The 23,227-nt window shown below is 42.4% G+C and overlaps 1 protein-coding gene and 1 non-coding gene across 3 annotated transcripts; one reads left to right on the forward strand and one right to left on the reverse strand.

Moving 5' to 3' along the window:
- Positions 1–349: 349 nt before the first annotated feature.
- Positions 350–12,085, reverse strand: Smim8 (small integral membrane protein 8). 2 transcript variants are annotated; one of them, XM_052176228.1, is made up of 3 exons: positions 11,980–12,085; positions 4,205–4,361; positions 350–716 (listed from the first exon to the last, which is right to left on the reverse strand). In XM_052176228.1, exons 2-3 carry the CDS (start codon positions 4,337–4,339, stop codon positions 558–560), a joined length of 294 nt encoding a protein of 97 aa, XP_052032188.1. In that variant the 5' UTR covers positions 4,340–4,361; positions 11,980–12,085; the 3' UTR covers positions 350–557. The 2 variants fall into 2 exon arrangements, with proteins under 2 accessions (XP_052032188.1, XP_052032189.1); XM_052176229.1 differs by having other exon boundaries at positions 11,925–12,085.
- Positions 12,086–21,998: 9,913 nt separating this feature from the next.
- LOC127681927 (small nucleolar RNA SNORA17) lies at positions 21,999–22,130 on the forward strand. Its single transcript, XR_007977265.1, has one exon. It is a non-coding gene; the product is annotated as a small nucleolar RNA SNORA17 (small nucleolar RNA).
- Positions 22,131–23,227: the final 1,097 nt, after the last annotated feature.

Genomic DNA, 23,227 nt, shown 5'->3' on the forward strand with positions numbered 1-23,227 from the left:
AGTCTTTTTCCATTCTGTAGGCTACTGCTTTGTCCAAATGACAGTGCCCTTTGCCTTATGGAAGTGTTTCAGTTTCATGAGATCCCATTTATTAATTGACAATCTTAGTGCTTGTAGTAATGCTGCTCTGCTCAGAAGGTCGTCTTCTGTGTCAATGCATTCAAGGATATTCCCCACTTGCTCTTCTACTGGGTTGAGTATAACACTGCTTTAAAAGGAAAACTCCAACCACTTTGTTTTATTCTTTCATTTCATCATGATTTTAGTAGCTGAAGGGGCTATCTTCTCTACTAAACAGTAAAGCATTGCTGCAAAGACGCAATTCACTTTAAAAACAGTAGAAACTCCGTGCAAATGTAACAGTACTGGGTACTTTTATTATACAGAATTTAATACCTTCAGCTATAAGAGACTAAACTCACCACAGTGGCTTGCTTTCAACTGTATATTCTCCCTTGTTAACATATTATGGAACAAGAAACAATTCCATGCACTAATAGTCTTTCCTTTAAAGGTGTCGAAGCCTGTAACAACAGTCCATCTGAAGGAGGCAGCAGTTAGTCCCACTTGGATGTTTTTCTCCTCATGTACCGATGCCCTTCACTATCGATGGCTTCATAGAGGTCCTTTTTGTTCTCTTGCGTTGCGTGCAGATAACCAATGTAAGCCACACAAAGTGAAAGGGCTACCAATCCAAAAGCCATCACAGGTTTGTTCTGCCAAAGAAAGAAACATGTAAAGTGTCAGTAAGACTAATGATTTAAGGAGAGCACTTCCCTCTTGGCATGACAAGTCATGACTACCACCCTAGCATGCTAATGGCCCCATTCTCAATCATTTGATTGGTTACAATCATTTATGCAACCAGCTTAAGCGCAGAGTATTTACAGCGGTATAAGACTCTTGCTTCTAATCTCCAGCTTTCTCTCTGTGGCCTGGGCAGCTTAGGCTCCACTCTAGGAAGGCGAGAGGCCACGAGAGGCCACGAGAGGCCACGAGAGGCCACGGCGAGGGAGGCATGGAGCTATTCTGGGGCTGTCACCTCTCTGAGCTACAAATGCAGCTTAGTTTACTTTATTGGAACTTGAGGAATGTAGTACACGTGCTATTTATTTCAATGCCCAGCGCATTGACAACTGTCACAAAAACCTTTCATAACTTACATAATGTACAGCAATGAAAACATACCCTCTGCTTTGGGGACCTACACTAGTCAAGACATATAGCAATTGAAACAAATACTATGCTGTTTTAATTACCATGAAGTATTGCTGGAAGACCCAAGACTCTTAAAATCCAAGTGATATAGTGTAGAGAGCTCTTGGTGCTGCTTCAAGGACACTGTTGAGAATATTTACACTGGGCTAGGACAACGAAGGGGCTCAGGCAAGGACTTGACACTGGGCCTCAACACTCCCTGGGGTCATGTTATAATGTTGTCTAATTGTCTTTTTTTTTTTCTTTTATCCTCACTCCCTCCCTCGAGACCCTGTTGCCTGACAGAGCTGGCTTAGTCAATATAGCTTTGAATTAAAGGGACAGAAAGTTTCCAGAGAAGTACTTGTCTATCTTTGCAATACCTGTAAATATATAAACCAGACATGCCTACCTTTGTACATGTTTATATTCACTAAATTGGCTCTTCCTTGGACGGTGCGCATGCAAGGAAGCAATACAAATAGTAGTTTCTGCATCTGCCTCCATGCCTCCTATATTAATCCCCCTTGCCCATGGAGGATACATTCCAAGAACCTCAGTAAATATGTAAAACCATAGATGGTACCAGACCCTTATATAGCATGTACTATGGTTTTTTTGTAACACCTGCCTATGATAAAGTTTGATTTATAAACTAAATGCAATGCACAATTGACAACAATACTAAAATAGAACAATTATAACAACATAAGTAAATATATGTTCTTTTCCTAGTTTGTCAAAACAAATATTAATATTTAAGGGTCATGGTTGATAGAGAGCCTGAAAAGAAAAACACAAGGGGAAAGCACTGTGCCACACCACCTCCAGCGTCGTCCGTGTGACATGACAATTTGTCATTAAGGCGGACGGGAGATCCGTGCCCCTTGGGGCTAGGTTCCCTGGAGGTCCCTGGCAGAGTGCCCACCTCGGGCCTGGATGTTCTCCAAAGATACTGCACTTCCTGGGTTATGGGTTCTGCACTGTGTCTTTTCTTCGTCTTTTCTTCTTCTTCTTTTTCCTTTCTTCTCTTTCTCCTTCTTCTTCTTTCTCCTCCTCCTCCTCTTCTTCTTTTCTTCTTATTCTTATTCCTATTCTTATTCTTTATACAGCACGATCCCAGCCAACAAGCTGGCTAATTGATAAAGGAGGATTTGATGTTCCGGTGGAAGGAAAAGAGGATGTGGCGGTTACGCCTACTGTTCCCAGTCCTAAACTCAATGAACTCATGTTGAACCTTAGTGAAAGAAGGTTTTGGAACGTTTCTCATCAGCCCCCCCCCCTTAATTACTAGCCTTAGCAAAGGTAGTACGCAAAGAACATGAGACATTAGGGAATGTTATGAATAGTTTGTAGCAGGAAGAACACAGTATGAGAAAGTACAGGACTACTGATGAGCTATTGCTTTATACAGGTGCTTATGAAGAAGATAACAGATGGGTAAAAGCATTGAAGGGCAGAAGGTCCTTGAGCCAGACCACCTTGGTGTTTGCTGTCCAGGGCAGTACAGAGGGCTCTTGTAATGAATATGTCCTCATTCTTAAGACATTCTGACTTTTGGTGGCAGAAGAAGGCTTATAACATACAAATTGGCCTGAAGGCCCAGGCTCCTCTACTGATTAATAATGAACCTTCAGTGAATAACCACAAGTTAGACTCAAAAGCCACATGTCTAAGATTCATGAACATAGTCTGCTTTTGACCATGGTTCACAGGGCAAGAGTTCCTGTGGGCACCATGCCATGTCTACTTACTGTTCCAATTAAGATGGAAATGTACCTTGTTTAGTAACTCTTTGAGTGTTCCTGGAGATGTGCCAACCTTGACCTATTCCTCAGTATACTATAAAAATGCCTGGCTAAAAAAGTAAAATTGCAGCCAGGTGGTGGTGGCGCACGCCTGTAATCCCAACACTCTAGGAGGCAGAGGCAGGTGGATTTCTGAGTTAGAGGCCAGCCTGGTCTACAGAGTGAGCTCCAGGACAGTCAGGGCTATACAGAGAAACCCTGTCTCGGGGGAAAAAAAAAATAATGAATAAAAAGTTAAATCGCAGCAGATTCAAATCGCTTGCTTCTGGTGTGTCTGTCTGTCATTACCTAGCCGCACCTGTGCCCTCCTGAGTGCCAAAGCCCTGATTCTCCCTTGGTCATAACTCCCTGGCTGGGAAAGTCTGTGGCAGCACTGTATGGCTGGGTCAGTCCCTGGCTGGGTCAGTCCGTGTCCCCCTCGGTGGTGACCCCCACCCCCCCCACACCCACCACCCCCCCCACACCCACCACCCCCTCCCACCCACCACCCCCTCACCCCCTTGCCACCCCCCAACCACCCTCACCCCCCACCCCCCCAACCCCGGCTGGGTCAGTCCCTGGCAGCACTGTATGGTGATTTTTCTCAAAGCTTAGTCTCAAAATAAGTGTAATTTTTTTCATCTGGATAAACATCTAAGAAAGGCTACAAGCTCAGAGCAATTTAAATTGGCTGCTATGAAATGTCTTCAACAACTGGAATTATATGACAGCCAAGGTTTTTAAATACTTTAATGACTTAATTATATTGTTTAGCCTTAAAACAATGTATAGTCATAATTATTATTAAAATTCATATCAAGTATGAAATAATTCAGTATTTTTCATATTTAAATTTTTATTTCTTCTATAAGTAGAGTTTATATTTAAAAATAAAATTCATGAAGTGAAATATATATTCACTAGTTTGCAACACTAACAAAAATAATTTACCTACCTAACAGTATATAAATACATATTTTAGAGTATTCTATGTGAAAGAACATTTAAAATTTCCCTTTACCTTCTAAGACAGGGTTGCAGGTTATAGCCCCAGGCTGGCTTCGAACCCTGTTTATCCTCCTGCCTTTTCCCCCAAGGGCTGGGATTAAAGGTATGAGCCACCATGACCAGCTTAGGGGTCATCTTAGTCAGCATAAAATGTCCTCCCTACAAACAAATGCTACAGGAAAGTGAACAGGTCTCCTGGATGTATCTCTTACAGGTTTAATGAAGAGCTCAGGGTTCACAGCTCGAAATAAGGTGGTTGTGTGAGTCCCTCGGAGGCCTGGGTTTTCAACGTTTCTCTCTTTTAATGGTTCTTTTTTAACTGTTGGAGGATCAGGTGCTGAAGACATCTTGAATACTGAAGATTATTACCTAAAAAAAAAAAAAAATGTATATTTTTTTCTTTGTACCTTTTTGGAGGGGCGGAGCGGGGAGTTTGGATTTGTTTTTTTTTTTTTTTTTTTTTCCGGAGACAGGGTTTCTCTGTATACCCCTGGCTGTCCTGGAACTCACTCTGTAGACCAGGCTGGCCTCGAACTCAGAAATCCACCTGCCTCTGCCTCCCAAGTGCTGGGATTAAAGGTGTGCGCCACCACCGCCTGGCTTGTACTTAATTTTTAAACTTCTCTTTTGTTTATTTGAGACAAAGTCTTGCTATGCAGCCTTGGCTGGCCTGGAACTCCCTAGTAGACCATGTCAGCCTTGAACTCACAGAGGCTCCTTGGGGGGGCAGCCCCAGCTGTTGTTCTTGTTCTTGGTTCTTGAGGCAGCAGAGGGGGAAGAGCATCAGTAGGGACTATGAGACTTTTAAGGCTGCTGTATAATAATAAAATATTTACCTGCCTTAAGTCTAGGTCACATAGCTGACCTGTCTGAGTTCCTCTGAGGCCAGAAACTATCTAGCACCGCATCATAAAACAGCAGGGGATTAAGTGAAAAGATTTATTTCTGGTGCTCCTTTCTCTGGTGAATCAGCCAGAAGCCTCTCTGGATAAGCTGGTTAACTCTTTGTGAACCATCAAGGAAGGAAAGGAAAAGAATTAAGATGTTGTATACAGGCAAATATTCACACACACATACACATTCAAACATTCATACATCCACTCTGGCCAGACTTGACCATCTATCACAATCAACTCCATAGTATTCATGCACGCTTACACATATAAACATATACCCTTCATAGAAACATACAAACATACATGGATGGATGGATGGATGGATGGATGGATGGATGGATGGATGGATGGATGGATGGGTGGGTGGATGGGTGGATGGGTGGATGGATGGATGGATGGATGGTAGGATGGATGGATGGTAGGATGGATGGTAGGATGGATGGTAGGATGGATAGATGAATGGATGGTAGGATGGATGGATGGATAGATGGGGCCAACCTCCCTAAGCCAAACCATTCAACCAACAACCGACTTTACTTCTTTTCTCTGTTTTTTTTTTTTAAATACCTTCTTAGACAAAAAGTTCTTTAGAAAATAACCTCAGGGGCTGGAGAGATGGCTCAGCAGTTAAACGCACTGACTGCTCTTTCAGAGGTCCTCCTGAGTTCAATTCCTAGCAACCACATGGTGGCTCACAACCATCTGTAATGGGATCCACTGTCATTTTCTGATGTGTCTGAAACCAGCGACAGTGTATTCATTTAAATAAAATAAAGAAATCTATTTTTAAAAAAGAAAAAGAACCTCAGAGGTAAAATGTTACATAAAATGGGAGTTACGGAAGGATGTTGATATTAAGTTCAAAGCAGTGTTTCATCATAGTATACTCATTAAAAGTTCAAAGCAACAGATTTTACATGCCTTGCCTTATCATAGTGCACACCTGTGACTTTATCCTTCGGCTAAATGCTTTTCCTTGAACACAAAATTGTTCCAAGTCTATTTCTCTTATTAGTGTGATTATGAAAGCTCATTGTGTTTCTTATTATACAGCCTTTACTTACTATTCTGAGGAGTGCACACTTTCTATTCTTGATTCTAACTTTATTACATCTTTCTATCAACTAAGACCATCTCTAAAAACTTTCCTCCTTCAATTACTTGAATCAAATCAGGAATTCTATTGAATTATTATCTATTTGTCTATATAGCATCACCACAAGATAGTACATCTTCTTGTTTGCAGAGATCTGCTCAAAAGTGTGGACTAATACCTAGTGATAGTTATATATTTAATACATATTTAATAATAAGAGGAAAATGTTTTTAATCCACTGGTTTTAATCCAAGGCAGATTCATCTCAGGAAGATCACCTGCCTCTTAGCTTCTCCTATGATGGCTCCTCTATGGAGACCTGCCTATTAGCTTCTCCTATGATGGCTCCTCTATGGAGACCTGCCTATTAGCTTCTCCTATGATGGCTCCTCTATAGAGAGGAGCCTCCCTCTGAGGCCCAAGTGGTGGGGTTAAAGCATGCTCCATCATGCTGTACCTAAAGACCTTAAAACAAACAACAAACAAACAAGTAAACACTCCTTTAAATCCTAGATGTGCTCCAAGAATGATGGTCACTCGTTTCCCTTTCATTGGTGCTATATGTTTGCTGGGCAAAATGCCTCTCCACATCTGTTTCCATTCCTTCTCTCCCTCCTTCCTCCTCTCCTGGCCTCTCCTTCCTTTCTTGGGCATGGCAATACGGGTACAGGTTGGAAATTGCCTGTTGGTTCTGGTTACACTGTATGCAGTCAGGGCTAAGGCAGAGAGCACAGTGTAACCAACCATTTCTTCCTCATTTCTGCCATTTTTCCGTCCCCCTCACCACTTGTCCTTCCATAGCAGCCGAGGGAAGACTACTATTCCTTTCTTAGTATCTCCTCCAACCACTTCAGCCGGCTCATATTCCTCTCAGCATCCCTGACATCCTTCATGACCCTGAAGCCCTCTCCTGTCCAAACAGTAAGAAACAGCAGCCATTTCTACCCACTCTCAGTTCAGTTGGCACCCTCAAACAAGGACAGGACCTGCTGCCTCCTGAACTAAACACCTCTTCTCTCTCTAGTTAAACCCAATGTGTCTTTTGTCGTCTTCTGGTTCTTCTTTTTATTTCCAGGTATTATTCCTGCCACATATTGTGCCCTTCCCCCAACTTTGAGCAGGCTTAACAGACCTTAAGTGTTTGCCACAGTTGGTCCTCCGCCAACCTAGGTGGAGTCTCCAACCTTGCTGCACCTGCAGTTTCCTGCAGGAACAAACTGCTTGCTGAGCTTATTTTGCAAAACAATTCAGCTGAAACAAAGCAACATAATTCATTTGAAACAAAGGATGGGTCTGTGGGCTCTCCCTACATAAATATAGTGCTGACTGTTAAACTTTGAGCCTTGATCGGAAACTTTTGTCTTGGCTTCATCCTTCTCTTCCCCCCCTCCCCCCACCCTCCCACCCCCTCCCCCCACCCCCACCCCGTCCTCTTGTTCTTTTTCATTCCCAGCTCCCCTTTCAGGTACCCAGGTCATCTATGGCTGCTGGACAGCTACAACATAACGCAGGGGAGTAGAGAAAGCAATGTCTCTCGGACTCAAGTTAACAACCACCCAGGGGAAAGACTGCAGCTTCACGTGCAGTAAATGTTATGAAGATTTAAACATTCCTACTCGGGTACTGGTGCTTTGTACAAGCATTCTTGATCGTTAACTCTTTTGTTCCTCGGAAATGAGAAAGCATTTTTGCAACTTTACAGTTGTGGAGAAAATGAGGTGTTCAGTTTTTAGAAATACTTTAGCTGCAGCAATCACTAAATATTCCCCACCAGCACTTAACTGGGTTAATAAAGCGCCGGGAACATCAGTTTCAAGAAAAGACTTGCCCATTTTCTACATCTGTCAAATAAAGGTTGCTCCCTCACTGGTTTCCCACATATGCCATGGTTATTACTGTCAAGACCCCTTCACCCGTGATCCCAGACTTTTTGATTCCACCTTAGAGCAGCGTAGGATTCACCAACTTTTTTTTTTTAATTTTTTTTCCAAGACAGGGTTTCTCTGTGTAGCCTTGGCTGTCCTGGAACTCACTCTGTAGACCAGGCTGGCCTCGAACTCAGAAATCTGCCTGCCTCTGCCTCCCAGAGTGCTGGGATTACAGGCATGCACCACCACAGCCTGACTGGATTCGCCAACTCTTAAGAGTTAAGTTGTTCCCTGTAGGCAGTGTTGAAACCAGCCAGTCTCAACCTGTGTAGGTCATAACCTCTTGCGGTTAAATAATCGTTTCATAGAGGTCGCTAAGACCATTGGAAAGCACAGATATTTACATCATGATTCACAACAGTAGCTAAGTTACAGTTACAAAGCAGCAACAAAAATTATATGGCTGAGGGTCATCATAACATGAGGAACTTGTATTAAAGGGTCAAAACATTAGGACGGGTGAGAACCACCGCTTTAGACCCTTAATGTGGAACGAAAGTGATGGTAAACAACTGAGGGCAGAACCTCTTCAAATACCTCACTGAGTGTAATCTTCCTGCAGGTGGCGCTTGAGGCTCTCACAGAAACTACTCCTGCTTTCTACCGTTTCCTATTCAGACGACTTTACAGACCACTGGATCTCAGCAGACACAGAATGGTTGTATAAGTGCTCATCTTTTTTCCTCCTCTAAAATTTGAGTTTTCCCATACCTGGTTTGAAAAGTGAATTTTCACTGTGTGAATTACACAACTTTGATTTGAAGCCTACTATTAAAAAAAATAAATAAATAAATAAAAAGAGGACTGGAGAGATGGCTCAGTGGTTAAGAGCACTGACTATTCTTCCAAAGGTCCTGAGTTCAATTCCCAGCAACCACATGGTGACTCACAACCATCTGTAATGGGATCTGATTCCCTCTTCTTGTATGTCTGAAGACAGTGACAGTGTATAAAATAAATACACACACACACACAAACACATAAATATATGAAATAAATAGAAATATATTTCATATGTATAAATATATAAAATAATTACAAAGAAAGAGAGAAAGAACAAGTTTTTCATATAAGAAAAAGTCCTCGTCAGTTCCTTTGCTGCACAGAACTTTGTATGTGTAGCTGGGATGGAGAGTTAAGATGTACTAGTCTAAAAAGTAGGAAGAATGTAAGGTCTTGGGTTTTTTCTTCTTCACATCTAAATTACAGTACTGTGTGGGAAAACAAACCTCAACTTCAACAAGTGAACTTGTAATCCTTCTAGAAGCTCACTGGCTATTTTCAGTGAGTCTAGAACTAAACCTAAGTTCCATTCTAAAAAGCTGCAGAACTAACCACAAGTTCAAGGCACAGGATAGCTTGTCCTCACACTACCACTTGAGTGAACCGTTACTTCTGGGTGAGCTTCTATCTGAACATCCTAAGTCTTCCCTTTGCTGTTCAGCTCCTGCCCGTTCGTCGTTGCCGTTTGTCACTGAAGTAACTTGCTCGTATTCATTTGCATATACTGTTAGCCAACCTCTAGTTATACCTGCCTTATGTTAATAAGCACGTGCATACAGTGGGGATGGTGGGAAATTGTCTTTGCACTACTCTTAAATAATTTGGTGAATAACCCATGTGTGCACCTGTTTGCAAAATATTAAATTAGGCCCTCTTAGCTTTGTGACCTGTCCCAGTGCCTGTATTTCTGTCTTCCTTTCCCATCACCCACTTCTTCTTTCGTATCTACCAATGATCAAGAGCATGGGTGTGCCTGCCATGAACAGAATTTCTTACACTTGTTTATAATGATTTATACTAAGCTATGCTTATTTCCTATGCTGCTCTCTAATACAATGTATTTTACTTTGCCCTGCCTTTCTTCCTTGTGAGGGAAAAGGGTATACCTAAGACAAAAAATGGGCCTATGAAAGTATAAGACAATATGGAAGTCCAAACAAAGTCAGGACTAGTCATCTTTTAGTGTGTGGGGTTTTTCTCCTTTACTGTACCAAAATTATTGTTCAGGGGAATGATCCGCAAGTATTTATTTGGCAAGTAACACTTGAAAATTCACTAGTTAAGCTGGAGAGACAGCCCAGCAGTTACTAGTTTCCCTTGTAGATGACTAGAGCCAGTTCCCAGAGCCCACATGGTGCCTGTAACTCCGTGTTCCGGGGTCCAGTGCTCTTTCCTGGCCTCCATGGGTACCAGACATGCATATGGTGCATACACACACACACACACTTATTCACATAAAATAAGCACCAGCCACCACTCCTCCCTAAGGGACTATCAGCAGTTAACTAATGAGGGAGATGAGGGAGCATGTCATTTCCCTCAGTGGTATAGCTATTGATAAGTTGATCTTGCTTAACACACACACACACACACACACAGAGAGAGAGAGAGAGAGAGACAGAGACAGAGAGACAGAGAGACAGAGACAGAGAGAGGAAAGAGAAAGAGGGAGCCTGTTGGGAAGAAGGGGTTCAATGGGTGGACGTGTGGGCAATGAGGGAGAAAACACTAAAACTCATTATATAAATACTTGATAACCATCAAACAATATATTTTTAATCACTAGAGGTGCTGAGGACCCAGGCTGTGGTGTATGCTTGCACTCCTAGTGCTGGGGAAGGGAAGGCAGGCTCCTCTCTGGGGCTCACTGACCGGCCGGCCCCTTGGGATCAGTAAGCCCCAGGTCCCAGAGAGAAAGTCTGTCTCAGAAAACAAGATCTTTGTGGAATAACATCAGGTTGACCTCTGGCTTCTACACACAAATTGCACATGCGTGCACGTGAACGAATCAACTACCCGTGTCTGTAAACACAAAATTCACTAGAACAAGATTGGCATGGCTACCTATATTGTATGTGAAAGTACACAGTATAAACAATATGAGAACAGTTTTAGGAAAAAATACTCTATTTTCAAATATATAGAGAAAACTGCCGCCTCAAATGGACAAAACATTTAAACAACAATACACACATTCTTGTTATGTTTCACATACTACACTGTTAGTGCTTGAGAAAGTAACATCAAGTTACAGTTAGTTTAAATTAATATAAACAACTTTGAGAACAAATCAGTATATTTTATGGCTTTAGGAAACTAAGCATAGACTTAACCACAACTCTGGTCCTTCTAAAGTGTATTTTATTATTATTATTTTTTTTTTTTTGGAGTTAAGTGACAACTCTGATTCCACCTAAATAAAAGGAGTGCTATTATAGATTGCAATTTTACAGATGTGCATTTAACATTCTTAAAAGAAAAGATGTTAACAAAATAGCGGTCATCCTACAGATATAGTCCAACCTTCCTACCCTCAATGTCTTTTCACTACGAAGGTAAGATAATCCAGTTCTTCCAATTCTAGTGGACTCCAATTCCATCTCCTCGGCATTTTTTTCCAAAACTGATTTTTGAGGAAAGTATTTTGCTTAAAAAATTAATAAAAGTATTACAAGAAGCATCACCCATAAGAGAAGCGCAGCACTAGGGAGGCTGAGGCAGGCGGATCTCTGGGAGTTCCAGGCCAGCCTTGTCTACAGAGCGATTTCCAGCGCAGCCAGCTGTACACAGAGAAACACTGTCTCACAGTGGGGAAATGAGATCGCTTAGATTTTTTAAATGAATTCTAACTGTGTTTTTACTGTGAAATATAACTTTCAAATGAAAAAAGAAAATCACTGCCACCACTACAAAAACAAACAACAAACAAAACCTTCCCATCTCGTAATTTACCCCACTCGTGGATTGGGAAAAGAGTGTCACTGTGGCAGGCACCTGAAGGCTGTAAAGTTTTGTGGATCGTGGTCGGATACCAAGGTTCCTACGGAGCTCAGTATAAATCTTTATAAACAAGTAAGAAAAAAACCTGTGGTCGGCGGGCAGGCTTCCCCGCAAGGCAGTGGTTTTCCTCGCAGTGCACAGTGCAGAGCTCTAAAACCCAAGTGCGTTCGAAACTTCCATAAGTAACTAAGAGCAATTAAGGCTGAATATTCGGCTGTCAGCAACCTACCTAAACATCTTCTGCAAACCACAACCCTCCCTTTCGAAAGCTGGCATAGCCTAACCTTGGACAATTGTGAAGCCAGGGACCAACGCGGACTCCCCAGGCTCAGACACTTCCGTCCGTGCGAACGCCCGCTGCGGGACTCTCCTTCCGGCTCGCCCGGTGCGCGCTCCCGCCGGTGCGCGTTCACGCCCGTGCGCTCTCTCCGCACTGCGGCCTACAGGCTTCGGGAAAGGCCGCGGCACAGCGCCACCTATGCTCCGGAGGCCGCAGGACAGGAGTCCCGGAAGACACAGGCCTCTGCAGGAGCCCTGGCTTTGGAACCCTGAAGAGCAGTCTGATTTGCTTTCTTGAGGCCTTTGACATTCAACCTCTCACGTTCAAATAAGCTTTTCTTTCGTGGGTTTCATGTATATTTATATAAAGAGCTATCTAGGATTGGAAATGGGACTTAATGGCACTTAATAGAAATGGGAAGATTCAGGCTAGAATCGCCAGCTGTCTCCAAGACAAGGAGTCTGGGCTTTATAGGGTGCTTCTGGTTGAGCAGTGGTGTGGCAGAAGAGCTTTAAGAGAAGGGACTGGAATTAGCAGTTTTAGAGGTGGTGGTGAAGGGTTCTAGCCTGTAGAACAGGGACTGTGGTCAGTCTAGCCGTTCTGAGACAGAGATCAGCTACCATTACCTGTGTACAAAACACATTCGAATTGCATTCAAATTGATCAGAAATAACTAATCAGAGGTTCTCAAATTAGATCTCCAGGGGTCGAAGAGACTTCTCACAGGATCTCTGATAGCACTGATGGTTTTATTTTTCAGATATATAAATAGTTTGCTTAATATATTAAATATAAATTTCTAAATAAATATATTTAGAAATATATTTAATTCTAAAACCATACATTTATCAGCATTTTCTCAAACACGTTTTTTTTAAAGTAATATAAGTGCTAGCTTTATTTTACAAGGAGGGCACCAAACTGAAGTATATGATATAATTAATGGATTATCAGTTGACAGATGTGAACATTGCTTGTGGTAATTTTTCAAAACCAATCCCACTCTCTCTTTTCTCTGGCCTCCCATCCTGACTCCTGAGTTGTCCTGTGAAGGCTAACGTTATATTTTAAGTTTAAATTGTTGTGCTTTAGACATTTATAAAACAGAAATGCCTCTAACCTGTAAGCCCCTCTTGCCTAAGAACAGATAACATCTTGGAATGCTGGGAGCTATTGTTCACATAAGATAACAAGCCACTTGTTTTCACGTCTGTAAGTGAGGTTGGTTGTCCCAGCGGCACGGGTATGCACACATGGGTGGGAGGTATGTAGCCAGGAAGTATGTAGGGATGTATGCTTGACCCTGATTACATGAAGGTGGGAGGTATGTAACCTTGTGAGTCTTGATTTTATAAGCCTCTGAATAATGTAATTTGTTACTCTGGGCATCCTGGATATGGACCTGGTCAGTGTCACGTGTCTTAAAGCTTGCTTAGCTCAAAAATTGTGGTAGTAGTCTTATTCGTGCCTAGTGGGATTAACAGTCCTTATGATTTATTTTGGGTAATATGATTTTTATTACTATTATATATATATGGGTATTGTTGTGTGTATGTATGTGTATAGGTTTTGTATCTGATACTTTTGGAGGCAGAAGAGGCCATGGAATTCCTGAACTGGAGTTAAAGACAATTGTGAAACTGCCCGTGGCCAGTCCCAACTGGTCTTATTTTTTGTTCTGGTTCTCTTTGAGGCAGCAGAAGGGGAAGTGTGTAGGAGAGTTAAGACTTGGTCTTATGAGAAGTTTAGGGTTGTTGTATAATAATAAAACGTTTTCCTATCTCAAATCTAAGTCACTTTGCTTCAGTACCTGACCTGTCTTCTGAGTTCCTCTGAGGCAAGAAACTGTTTGGCACCTCATCCTAAAAGAGCAGATTAAGTAAAGTAACCTTTGTTCTATCTCCGCAGAATTGCAGGGCTCTAACCTTCAGCCTGCCAGTTGAGGTGGCAGGAAGAAAAGGGGACACTTTGAAAAGTGATTTTAGCATTTATTTCTAAGTTGTAAAAAAAAGTTTCCTATGAAAGCTCTCTAAGAACAGAGGGGAAAGGGGATCTAGAAAAAGGGGGCTAGGCAGGATGTAAAAAAGCCAAATATGTAGAATTGCTAAGAAAAGCTAAGAAAGAATGGCTAAGAAAGCCAGATTTGGAGAATTGCTAAGAAAGTGGGACAAGGAGAATTGCTCTCTTCTCTTTATCCTCAGCACTTACACATATTTCAGAATACATGATCACATGGTAAAAAGTTCATCACAAGTTTACACATAAATTCAAACCATAAAGCGAATAAGAAGTTTACAACAGAGAAGGTTTACGTGCATAGCCATTAGGAGTATTTATCTGACTAAGCATGCAGCACCTGTCACAGCTGCACAGGTGCATGGAGAGTCAAAAACCATAGCTAATTTATTAGTGAGGTTTTGTATAGATAAGCTCAGTCAATATTTTATCTTCTGTTCTAGCACCTATAATAAATCATAGTTCCCCTTTTTATGACATTTGGTTATGGGTTTTTTAAAGATTTATTTATGTATTTATTATATGTAAGTACCCTGTGGCTGTCTTCAGACACCCCATAAGAGGGCATCAGATCGCATTACAAATGGTTGTGAGCCACCATGTGGTTGCTAGGATTTGAACTCAGGACCTTCAGAAGAACAGTCTGTGCTCTTAACCACTGAGCCATCTCTCCAACCCTGGTTAATGGTTTTACAACCTCTCAGAATGTGCTCTGAGTAACAGAATGCCTGCTTACAATCCCAGAAGCAATTACTTGGTGATACTAAAGACTGGCAGAGTTCTCATGGCAGATTTGACATTAGAAAGGATGTAATAGCAGTGTTATCAAAAGAGCTTAATAATGCTATAAGTTTAGGAATTCTTATAGGACCATCATTAAGGATTAAGAAATCACCTATTTGTCATACAGAATCACTACAAGACAGTACAAATTCATTGTTCTGCAGAGATATGCTCAAAAGTTTGGGCTAATAACTAGTGATTGTTATACATGTTTAATAATAACAGGAAAAGCACGTTAATAGCAGGAATCTTTCCTAAAATGAATTTCTCCTGGGCCTTTCCTATTGGAGGAAATCCGTCATGGATTTTTTTTTTATAATCTAAGGCAGACCATCTCAGGAAGATCACCTGAGAGTTTTTAGCCTGTCATATGTCGGCTCCTGACATGAACCACTATGTGAGACCTGGAAATCTAAGGCAGGTTCTTAGGAACAGCAGCTACTACTCACAATTGCTAGGCCATCTTTCCAGCCCAAGGGATCATGTGATTTTTGAAAACTAGGGCACCAGAAGCTAGGAAAGCACTTTAACTGGCAAAGAAGCTCCGGCTAATTCTGTACAGACAGAAAACACTCAGCAAAAGCCAAGAACCTATTTCTCTTGTTTGTAGGTGTAGCTAGAGACAGAATTTTCATCCATGTGTTTGCATGCTGCTGCTTTTACTCCTGCTATTAGAAATAAGTTCAGGATAACAAAGAAACTACAGCTCTAAGGGTCAGAACAAGGTAGACCTTACTTCTGATCAGATGGACGTGCCATTCAGAAAAGCAGACGGCAAGCACACACAGCAGGAAGCACTCTCAGTTTTAGGTGGTAACAGAATCGTTCCCTCACTGACTGGGGTCAGACCTCACAGCCTGTCGAAATTCGAGATTGGCTAGTTTTTTCATTGTTTTGTTTTGTTGTTGTTGTTGTTGTTCTAAAGAATTGGTGTAACAAACATCAAGGAAAGGAGAAAGAGCCATTGCTCCAGCGCATGAAGTTCTGGGGATGTGAAAGTGGAGCCTTGGCTAAAAGTTTTACCAGGTAGGGAGATGAAAAGATTCAGCTTCTTTGTGAGAAACAGAAGTTTTACAGAAAAGACAAATACTTAATGTTTCTTAGACTAGCACTGCTTGTGGAAAGCATTCATTTAAATGATAGGGAAGTTTCCTTTCTATTTATCAAATAAGATTTTGTTGCTAGACATCCCAACACTTAGGAGGTCAAGGCAGGAGGACCAGGAGTCCAAGGTCATTTTGGTGTCACGATGAGTTCAAGGACAGACAAGGTTATATGAGACCCTGACTCCAAACCAAGAAAACAAATCAGAAAAACCACCAAATATTATCGTCTTTAAATCCCATAGTTTCTGCTTGGAGGACAGTGATGTGTGTTTCAGCTCAATGAATGAAAATTGTCTGGGGACCAGATAGCCCAGAGAGGTAAGGTAAAACAATAAAATGATCCTTTATGATGTTCTTTCTTCTGTACTCGTAGCTCAGTGCCTTGTCATCAGAGAGGCTCCCTGCAACAGCAGATGGTAACAGATGCAGAGAGAGAGTCTAAATTAGAGGTCTCCATCAAATCCCTCGCCTCAGAGCTCAGAGAATCTTGTAGAAGGGGAGGCAGAAAGATAAGAATCAGAGGGGATGGAGGACAGCAGGATTACAGGGCCCTCTGAATCATCTCAGCAAGGCACATATGAGCTTACAGAGATGGAAGCAGAGAGCATGGGGCCTCCATGGGTCTGTATCAGGTCCTCTGCACACACACACACACACACACACACACACACACACACACTAGCTTAGTATTTTTATGGTAGTATGTTAGCATTTACTCCTGACTGTAAAAACCAGAGGGTCCGTGACTCAGTCTGTGAAATCAAAACAGGAACAATACACCTTGCAAGTTAGCTCAAGACCAAAACAGAAAAAATATACCATGCAGGTTAAGGGTTCTGTTTACAGTTAAGACAGTTGAGAATAGGTTCCTGTTTGTTCTGGGCAAGTTTATGGTTGCTATTTGTAGTTAAGAATAAATTCCTGTTTTTTAGATCTGATGTAAACTGCAAAACAGGTTTTCAGCCTACACTAGTGACACAATTCATATGGTGTATAACCTTACCCTTGTTCCTTCCCTTTCATTCTATCTTTCTAACAATGAATAACTGCTGACTCTCACGCCTGTCTCTCCTTATCTCTCCTATAAAAGGGACTTCCAGAGGTCAACAGGGGCTGCTCTCTCAAACCCCAACTTAGGGTGAGACAGCCGGCTGGCCAGTTCCAGGTGCACCCCAAAACATGGCTTGCTTTAACTGCACATTTGTGGATTTGGTCTTTTCTCCTCGAAGTCCTCAGATTTAACATATTGCTTGCTCTTTGGATTCTTTTTCTGCTTTGGGTTGTGTGTCCAACTTCGATGTGGAAGGTTTTGTTACATCTTACTATACTTTATTTTGTAATGTTTGTTTGTTATCTCTCAGAAGCCTGTTCTTTTCTAATGAGAGACAGAAAGGGGGTGGAACCAGAGGGGCGGGGATTTGAGCAGGGTAGACACTGGGAGGAGGGGCGAAAGTGGAAACTATATTCAGGATATATTGTATGCAAAAAGAATCTATTTTCAAATTTAAAAATGTCTGAGAATTCCAACTTTTAACCCAGTAAAGCTTCCAGTAAAACAGATAAAGCAACAGTTTCTCATGACTGGGATTAAATACGAAAGATCTAACCACGAATCTTTATGATGTGTGATCATCGAAAGAAATACAAAATATGAGCCGTTTCTATCAAATACTATAAAAGTTGTGTTTAGGACTTAGGACAAAGAATTAAAATCTGTTATCTTCCCCCCACCTTTTAAGACTTTTATGCAAATGTTTTGAGACTTCTTTATTTCTCATGTCCCAATTCTTTTCAGACTACACAGTTGAATGAGATTATGAGGTTGGACCCCATCAGTGGGAGAAAGACACAGCTACCACCTGGGTTATGATACAAAGCAAGTGCACTTCCCCTCTTGATGAAGAGTAAAACTTGCCTGACCCAGGCACTTCAGTTGCAGTGTCGATCTCTAGAACCTGGAACATACTTCTAACATCAAACTGTTGCAAACTGTTGCAAAACAGTTGACTGGGCACTTTTATTGTAATGCGATGACATTTGTTCTGAGAAGGTATTTCCTGAGACTCACAAAATGGACAGGAGCTTTTGGGAAGATTAGAAGATTCATGTACTAGAATCAAGAAACACCCACCTATCGCCAGCAACAAAACCCCCCAGAAAGTCTCAAGTTCGAACACATGACAGCTTGTCTTGCTTCACCTTTGATGGTCTGCACCCCATCCCCCACACACACACCTTTTCTCCTCTTCCTCCTTTTATTTGAAAACTTGGACACTTTCCTTAAGTAACATGGACACTGGAATAAAACAGATGGTGTAAAAGGCAAGGTTATTTATAGAGTAAATGTTTTTACTCACAGCCAAGCTGCCAAAGTGCCAAGTTAAATATCCTGGTGATAACCTATGTGCTTTTCTCGTTAGTAACAGCAGTTGTTAAAAATTCACAGTGAAAAGATTAAAATCCAGAGACGTAATATCTCACAAGCAAACAAAACCCCAGAGGGCTGTGCCCTCTGACAGAAGCTCGGTTTGGTTCCATTTTTAGATGGACAAACCTTTACCACTGCCCCCACAAGCAACGAAGACCGCTCTATACCTTATCCATGGAGATTGAATTTTCCACAATTTCTTCCTGAAGGAAGTAGGGCATTGATAAACACACCGATAAAAGTTACTTTACTATCATCACCCAAACATTTGATGAGAGGAACCCAAAAATATTTGATAAAATTTAAGCTCATAAAGATGAAAAGGATAGCACTGTGTAATTCTGAGGGATTGTTTTCTTTTAACATTCTTGACATTTTCCTTATTAGTGTACATTGGTTAGACAAACTAATAGTTCTCATTATTATGTTTTGATACATATTGAATTTCTTCTCAATCACTTACATTAAGATATAAGCTGGTGCTACAGTTTCAGCCTCTATTTTTCTAACTTACTTGTCTCATTGATTTTCTGTATTAATTGTCTTCTCTTTCTTTCTTCTTCCTTCTTTCTTTCTTTCTTTCTTTCTTTCTTTCTTTCTTTCTTCGTCCTTCCTCCCTCCCTCCCTCTCCCTTCCCCTTCCTCCCTCTCTGTCTCTCTCTCTTTCTTCATTTTACATCCTGATCATGGTCCCTCCTGCCCCCACCACAGTCCCATGCCTTCTCCTCTGAGAGAGTGGAAGCCCCACCCCCATTCCCCATTCCTCCACCCTAACTCATCAAGTCTCTGCAGGGCTAGATGCTTCTTCTCCCACTAAAGCCAGAGAAGACATCTGAGTTGGGGGACAGGGTTTCACAGACAAGCCCCTGCTCCAGCTGTCATTTCTATGACAAAACACATTACAGAATCAACTTAAGGAAGTAAGGGATTGCTTTATTTCACAGTTTGAGAGTGCAGTCTGTAATGGTGGGGAGATCAATGTGGCCGGGCCTTGAAAGACCCAGTCACACTGTAGAGAAAATGAATACTGGTTCTCATTTCACTTTCTTCCTGTTCAAAGTCAAGGAACCCCCTGACCGTGGAATGGTGTTACCCACATTTAGGATAGGTCTTCAATCTCAATTAACCTATTTATCCCTTACAGATACAGAGTCTCTTCTATATTATATCTAGGTCCTGTCATGTTGACAATCAATACTAACGGCCATACATTCCCATCTCCATTTTTTAAAACAATGTTTTATTTATTTGAGAATTTCATGAGACATGTTTCGACCACATTTGTTTTCTCCCCTCCAGCTCTTCCCAGATCCCCACCCATTTCCCTCTTTCTTTCTTTCTTTCTTTTTTTTTTTTTTTTGTTTTTTTGTTTTTTTGTTTTGTTTTGTTTTTTGGATTTGTTTGTTTTTTTTGTTTTTTTTTTTTTTTTTTGGTTTTTTTTGTTTTCCGAGACAGGGTTTTTCTGTATAGCCCTGGCTATCCTGGAACTCACTCTGTAGACCAGGCTGGGATCGAACTCAGAAATCCGCCTGCCTCTGCCTCCCAGAGTGCTGGGATTACAGGTGTGCACCACCACCGCCCGGCTTCCCTCTTTCTTAAACAACAAACAAAACAATTTAAAAAATGAAGTTGCCTGATGACTTCTGGGTGTGATGTGAGTCCCACCTTGAAGTGTGGTCGCTATGCCCAATGTCACTCCACAGAACAAAAGTTACTTTCCTTCCCTCAGCAACTGTCAAGTGTCACTAGGCTTGGGATGAGGCTATGGCTACCCCAGCTCTCCCATGCTGGAATTTTGTCTGGCTCAAGCTTGTGAGGTTTGCTCACGCTGTCAGTCTCTGTGAATTTGTATTCACATCCATCTGCCTCGTTGTGTCAGAAATGCAGTTTCCTTAAAGTCATACCCCACATCTGGCTCCCATCTTCCCAGCCCCTCCTCCTTCCAGAGGCTTGAGGGGAGGGGTGCGATACAGACCCAGCCAAGCCTGATTATGCCAAAGTCTCCTATTCTCTGTAGGTTGGCCAGTTGTGAATCTCTGTTTTAATGTCCACCGATTGCTTCTCTGAGGAGGGTACAGTGAAACAATGATCTGTGCGTAACAGTAGGTCATTGGGAGTTGTTTGATTACTGTGTTTGTTTAACAGAGTATTAGTAATAAGTTTTTTCTCTGGGGCTCATGACAGGCGTAGCTTCAGGTTCTTGCCTTCATCGACAGTGTCAGGAATGGGTGCTGTCTCTTGCAGTGGGCTTTAAGCCCACTCAGAAATGGCTGGTTACTTCCACAGATGCCTTTTACCCACAGTTTTGCCACCTGATACCACTTCTTATCAATATTGGTTATTCTGACAGGGAGGGGTAAGATAAAATCTCAAAGTCATTTTAATTCGCATTTCTCTGATGGCTAAGGATGTAGGACATTTTAAAATTGCTTTCCTATTATTTGTGGGATTTTTTGAATATACAAAATTATTTAATGGCTTAAGAGTAATGAAGAGTACTACTTAGAGGTTATCTGTTCCACCAGACAGAAACCTTCATGTCAATGTTTGCAAGTACAGACCTATAAAATACCTTAGCCAATAGAAAGCCAAGTCCAGACCTGAATTTTAAAAAAAAGAACAACTGAATTTCCCTTTACTTCTTTTATTATATATTTTTATTCTTCCCTCACATGTTATATCCAGACCAAAATTTTCCCTCTCTTCCCCCATCCCAGAAATTTTCCCATCTCCCCTCTCCTCCAAGATACATCCTGCCTCTGTTTCCCTTCAGTAAAAGCTATCCCTCCCAGGCACGTCAACCAACCATAGTATAACAAGTCACAGTAAGACTAGGCGCAGAGCCTCCGTCAACGCTAGACGAGGCAACACAGGAGGAGGTAAAGGTCCCAAAAGCAGGCAGACGAGTCAGAGGCACCCCTGATCCCACTGTTTGGGGTCCCACAAGAACAGCAAACTACACAACCATAACATGTATGCAGAGGACCCAGGTCATATCAGGCAGGCTCCTTGACTGTAGATCAGTCTCTGGGAGGCCCTATGATCCCTCGGTAGTTGATCCCGAGGGCTGTGTCCTTGTGGTGTCTTTGACACTTCTGATACCTACAATCCTTCTTTCCCCTCTTCTACAGGATTCCCTGAGCTCCACCTGATGTTTGGCTGTGGCTCTCTGCATCTCCTATCAGGTGCTGGATGAAGCCTCTCTGATGATGCTAGGCTCCAGTCTAGGAGGTATTTTGTTTGTTTGTTTGGGTTTTTTGTTTGTCTGTTTGTTTTGCCAGTCTTGTTTGGTTTTATCCTAGGTCTCTGGGCTATTGAGCCTCTGGCTCCTGGCTCTCCAGGCAATGTCAGGTATGGGTTCCCTCTTGTGGCATAGATCTCAAGTCATTGGTTAGCCAATACGTGAACATGGGAAAGTTTCCAACCTTCTGATGCCTTCCTAAAAAAATAAATAAGTTATGATACATGTGTCTCACGTCCTTAGAGTTATTCCAAGGCATTTTTGAGACGATTAAGAAAGGCATTGTTTTCCTGATGTCTTTCTTGGTGAGTTGTTGCTAGTAGTTTCCTTTGAGATGAAAACATTCCATCTTGGAGGGAACTTTGAGGTGGGATGTTTACAGGGGCGGAAACAACAGGATGTTCTAGGGGAAGTGAAATCCTGCAGGGCTGCTCATTAAGATAGAAATAACCTGCCCCTTGAGGCATTGCAGGTGTGGCTGCTGTGTCATGTGTGGGTCAGTAGGTGGCAGAGAGGAGAGTGACTGTGTCTAGGCTCAGTATTCTGACCTGTGAACGTCTGAATGATTAGTAGCCTAACACTCCATGAAAAAAAATCAGGCCCAAGGCGACCACCAGTATGGTGCCACAAAGCCTGTACAGGGAGCTGGCCTGTGACGACCACAAGTCCAGCATTGCACAGGCCTGGATGGGCTTCTAGAACAGGGAGTGAGCTGGAGACTAAAGAACCCCATGACCCTCAGCTAGAGTTAGCCAGGACAATCTATCCCTGAATGAGGCCATAAGCAGGGTCAGGCGAGAGCCAAGTCCAACACAACCACTCAGGGAGGTAGCCTGAGGGGACCACCAGTCTGGTGCTTCACAGGTCTGTAGGGCACAGACCATGTCCGAGATACTGCCTGCATGGTGCCAAAATGCACAGGTGGGGCATAGAACTCCTGAGATCACTCCTGAGATGACTCCTGACACTCAGAGACTCCTGATACCACTAAGAGGAGCAAGAAATGGCTGGGTGGTGGTGGCGCACTCCTATAATCCCAGCACTCTGGGAGGCAGAGGCAGGTGGATTTCTGAGTTCGAGGCCAGCCTGGTCTACAGAGTGAGTTCCAGGACAGCCAGGGCTATACAGAGAAACCCTGTCTCCAAAAAACCCAATCCAAAAAACCAAAAAAAAAAAAAAAAAAAAAAAAAAAAAAAAAAAAAAAAAAAAAAGAGGAGCAAGAAATGGAAGAGAAAGAAACAGAAAGATGTGGGCACAATGAAGAGAGGCAGAACTGGAGACGAGGGTAGTGAGGAAAAACCTGGTATGAGAAGAAATGATGACAATAAGGACCATGGTGGGATCCCTGGCCTGTGCTGCCACTGGAGGCCATGTCTGGGTCCGTGACCCTGTAGCAGCAGGGTTCTGTTACTGCCAAAGGCGACCCAGATGTCCCTGGTCTGGGCTGCCACCAGGGGACATGTCAATGTCTGAGGGTTGGTCAGAACTGGCCACATGCATCTCCTGGGCATCCTGTGAGAGCTGGTCCTAGGGGCGAGAGATCAGGAGAGCTGGCTTCAGCACTAGCCAGCTGCAGTACTAGAAAGATTGGCCCCACACATTGCCCAGGAAACACAGTAGAGCTGGGCCCGCCACTCTTCTCCCTACAGTGGCATAGGTGAGGGATTGCTCCCCCACTC

The sequence above is a fragment of the Apodemus sylvaticus genome, chromosome 3 (genome assembly GCF_947179515.1).
Source record: "Apodemus sylvaticus chromosome 3, mApoSyl1.1, whole genome shotgun sequence".
Taxonomy (NCBI): domain Eukaryota; kingdom Metazoa; phylum Chordata; class Mammalia; order Rodentia; family Muridae; genus Apodemus; species Apodemus sylvaticus.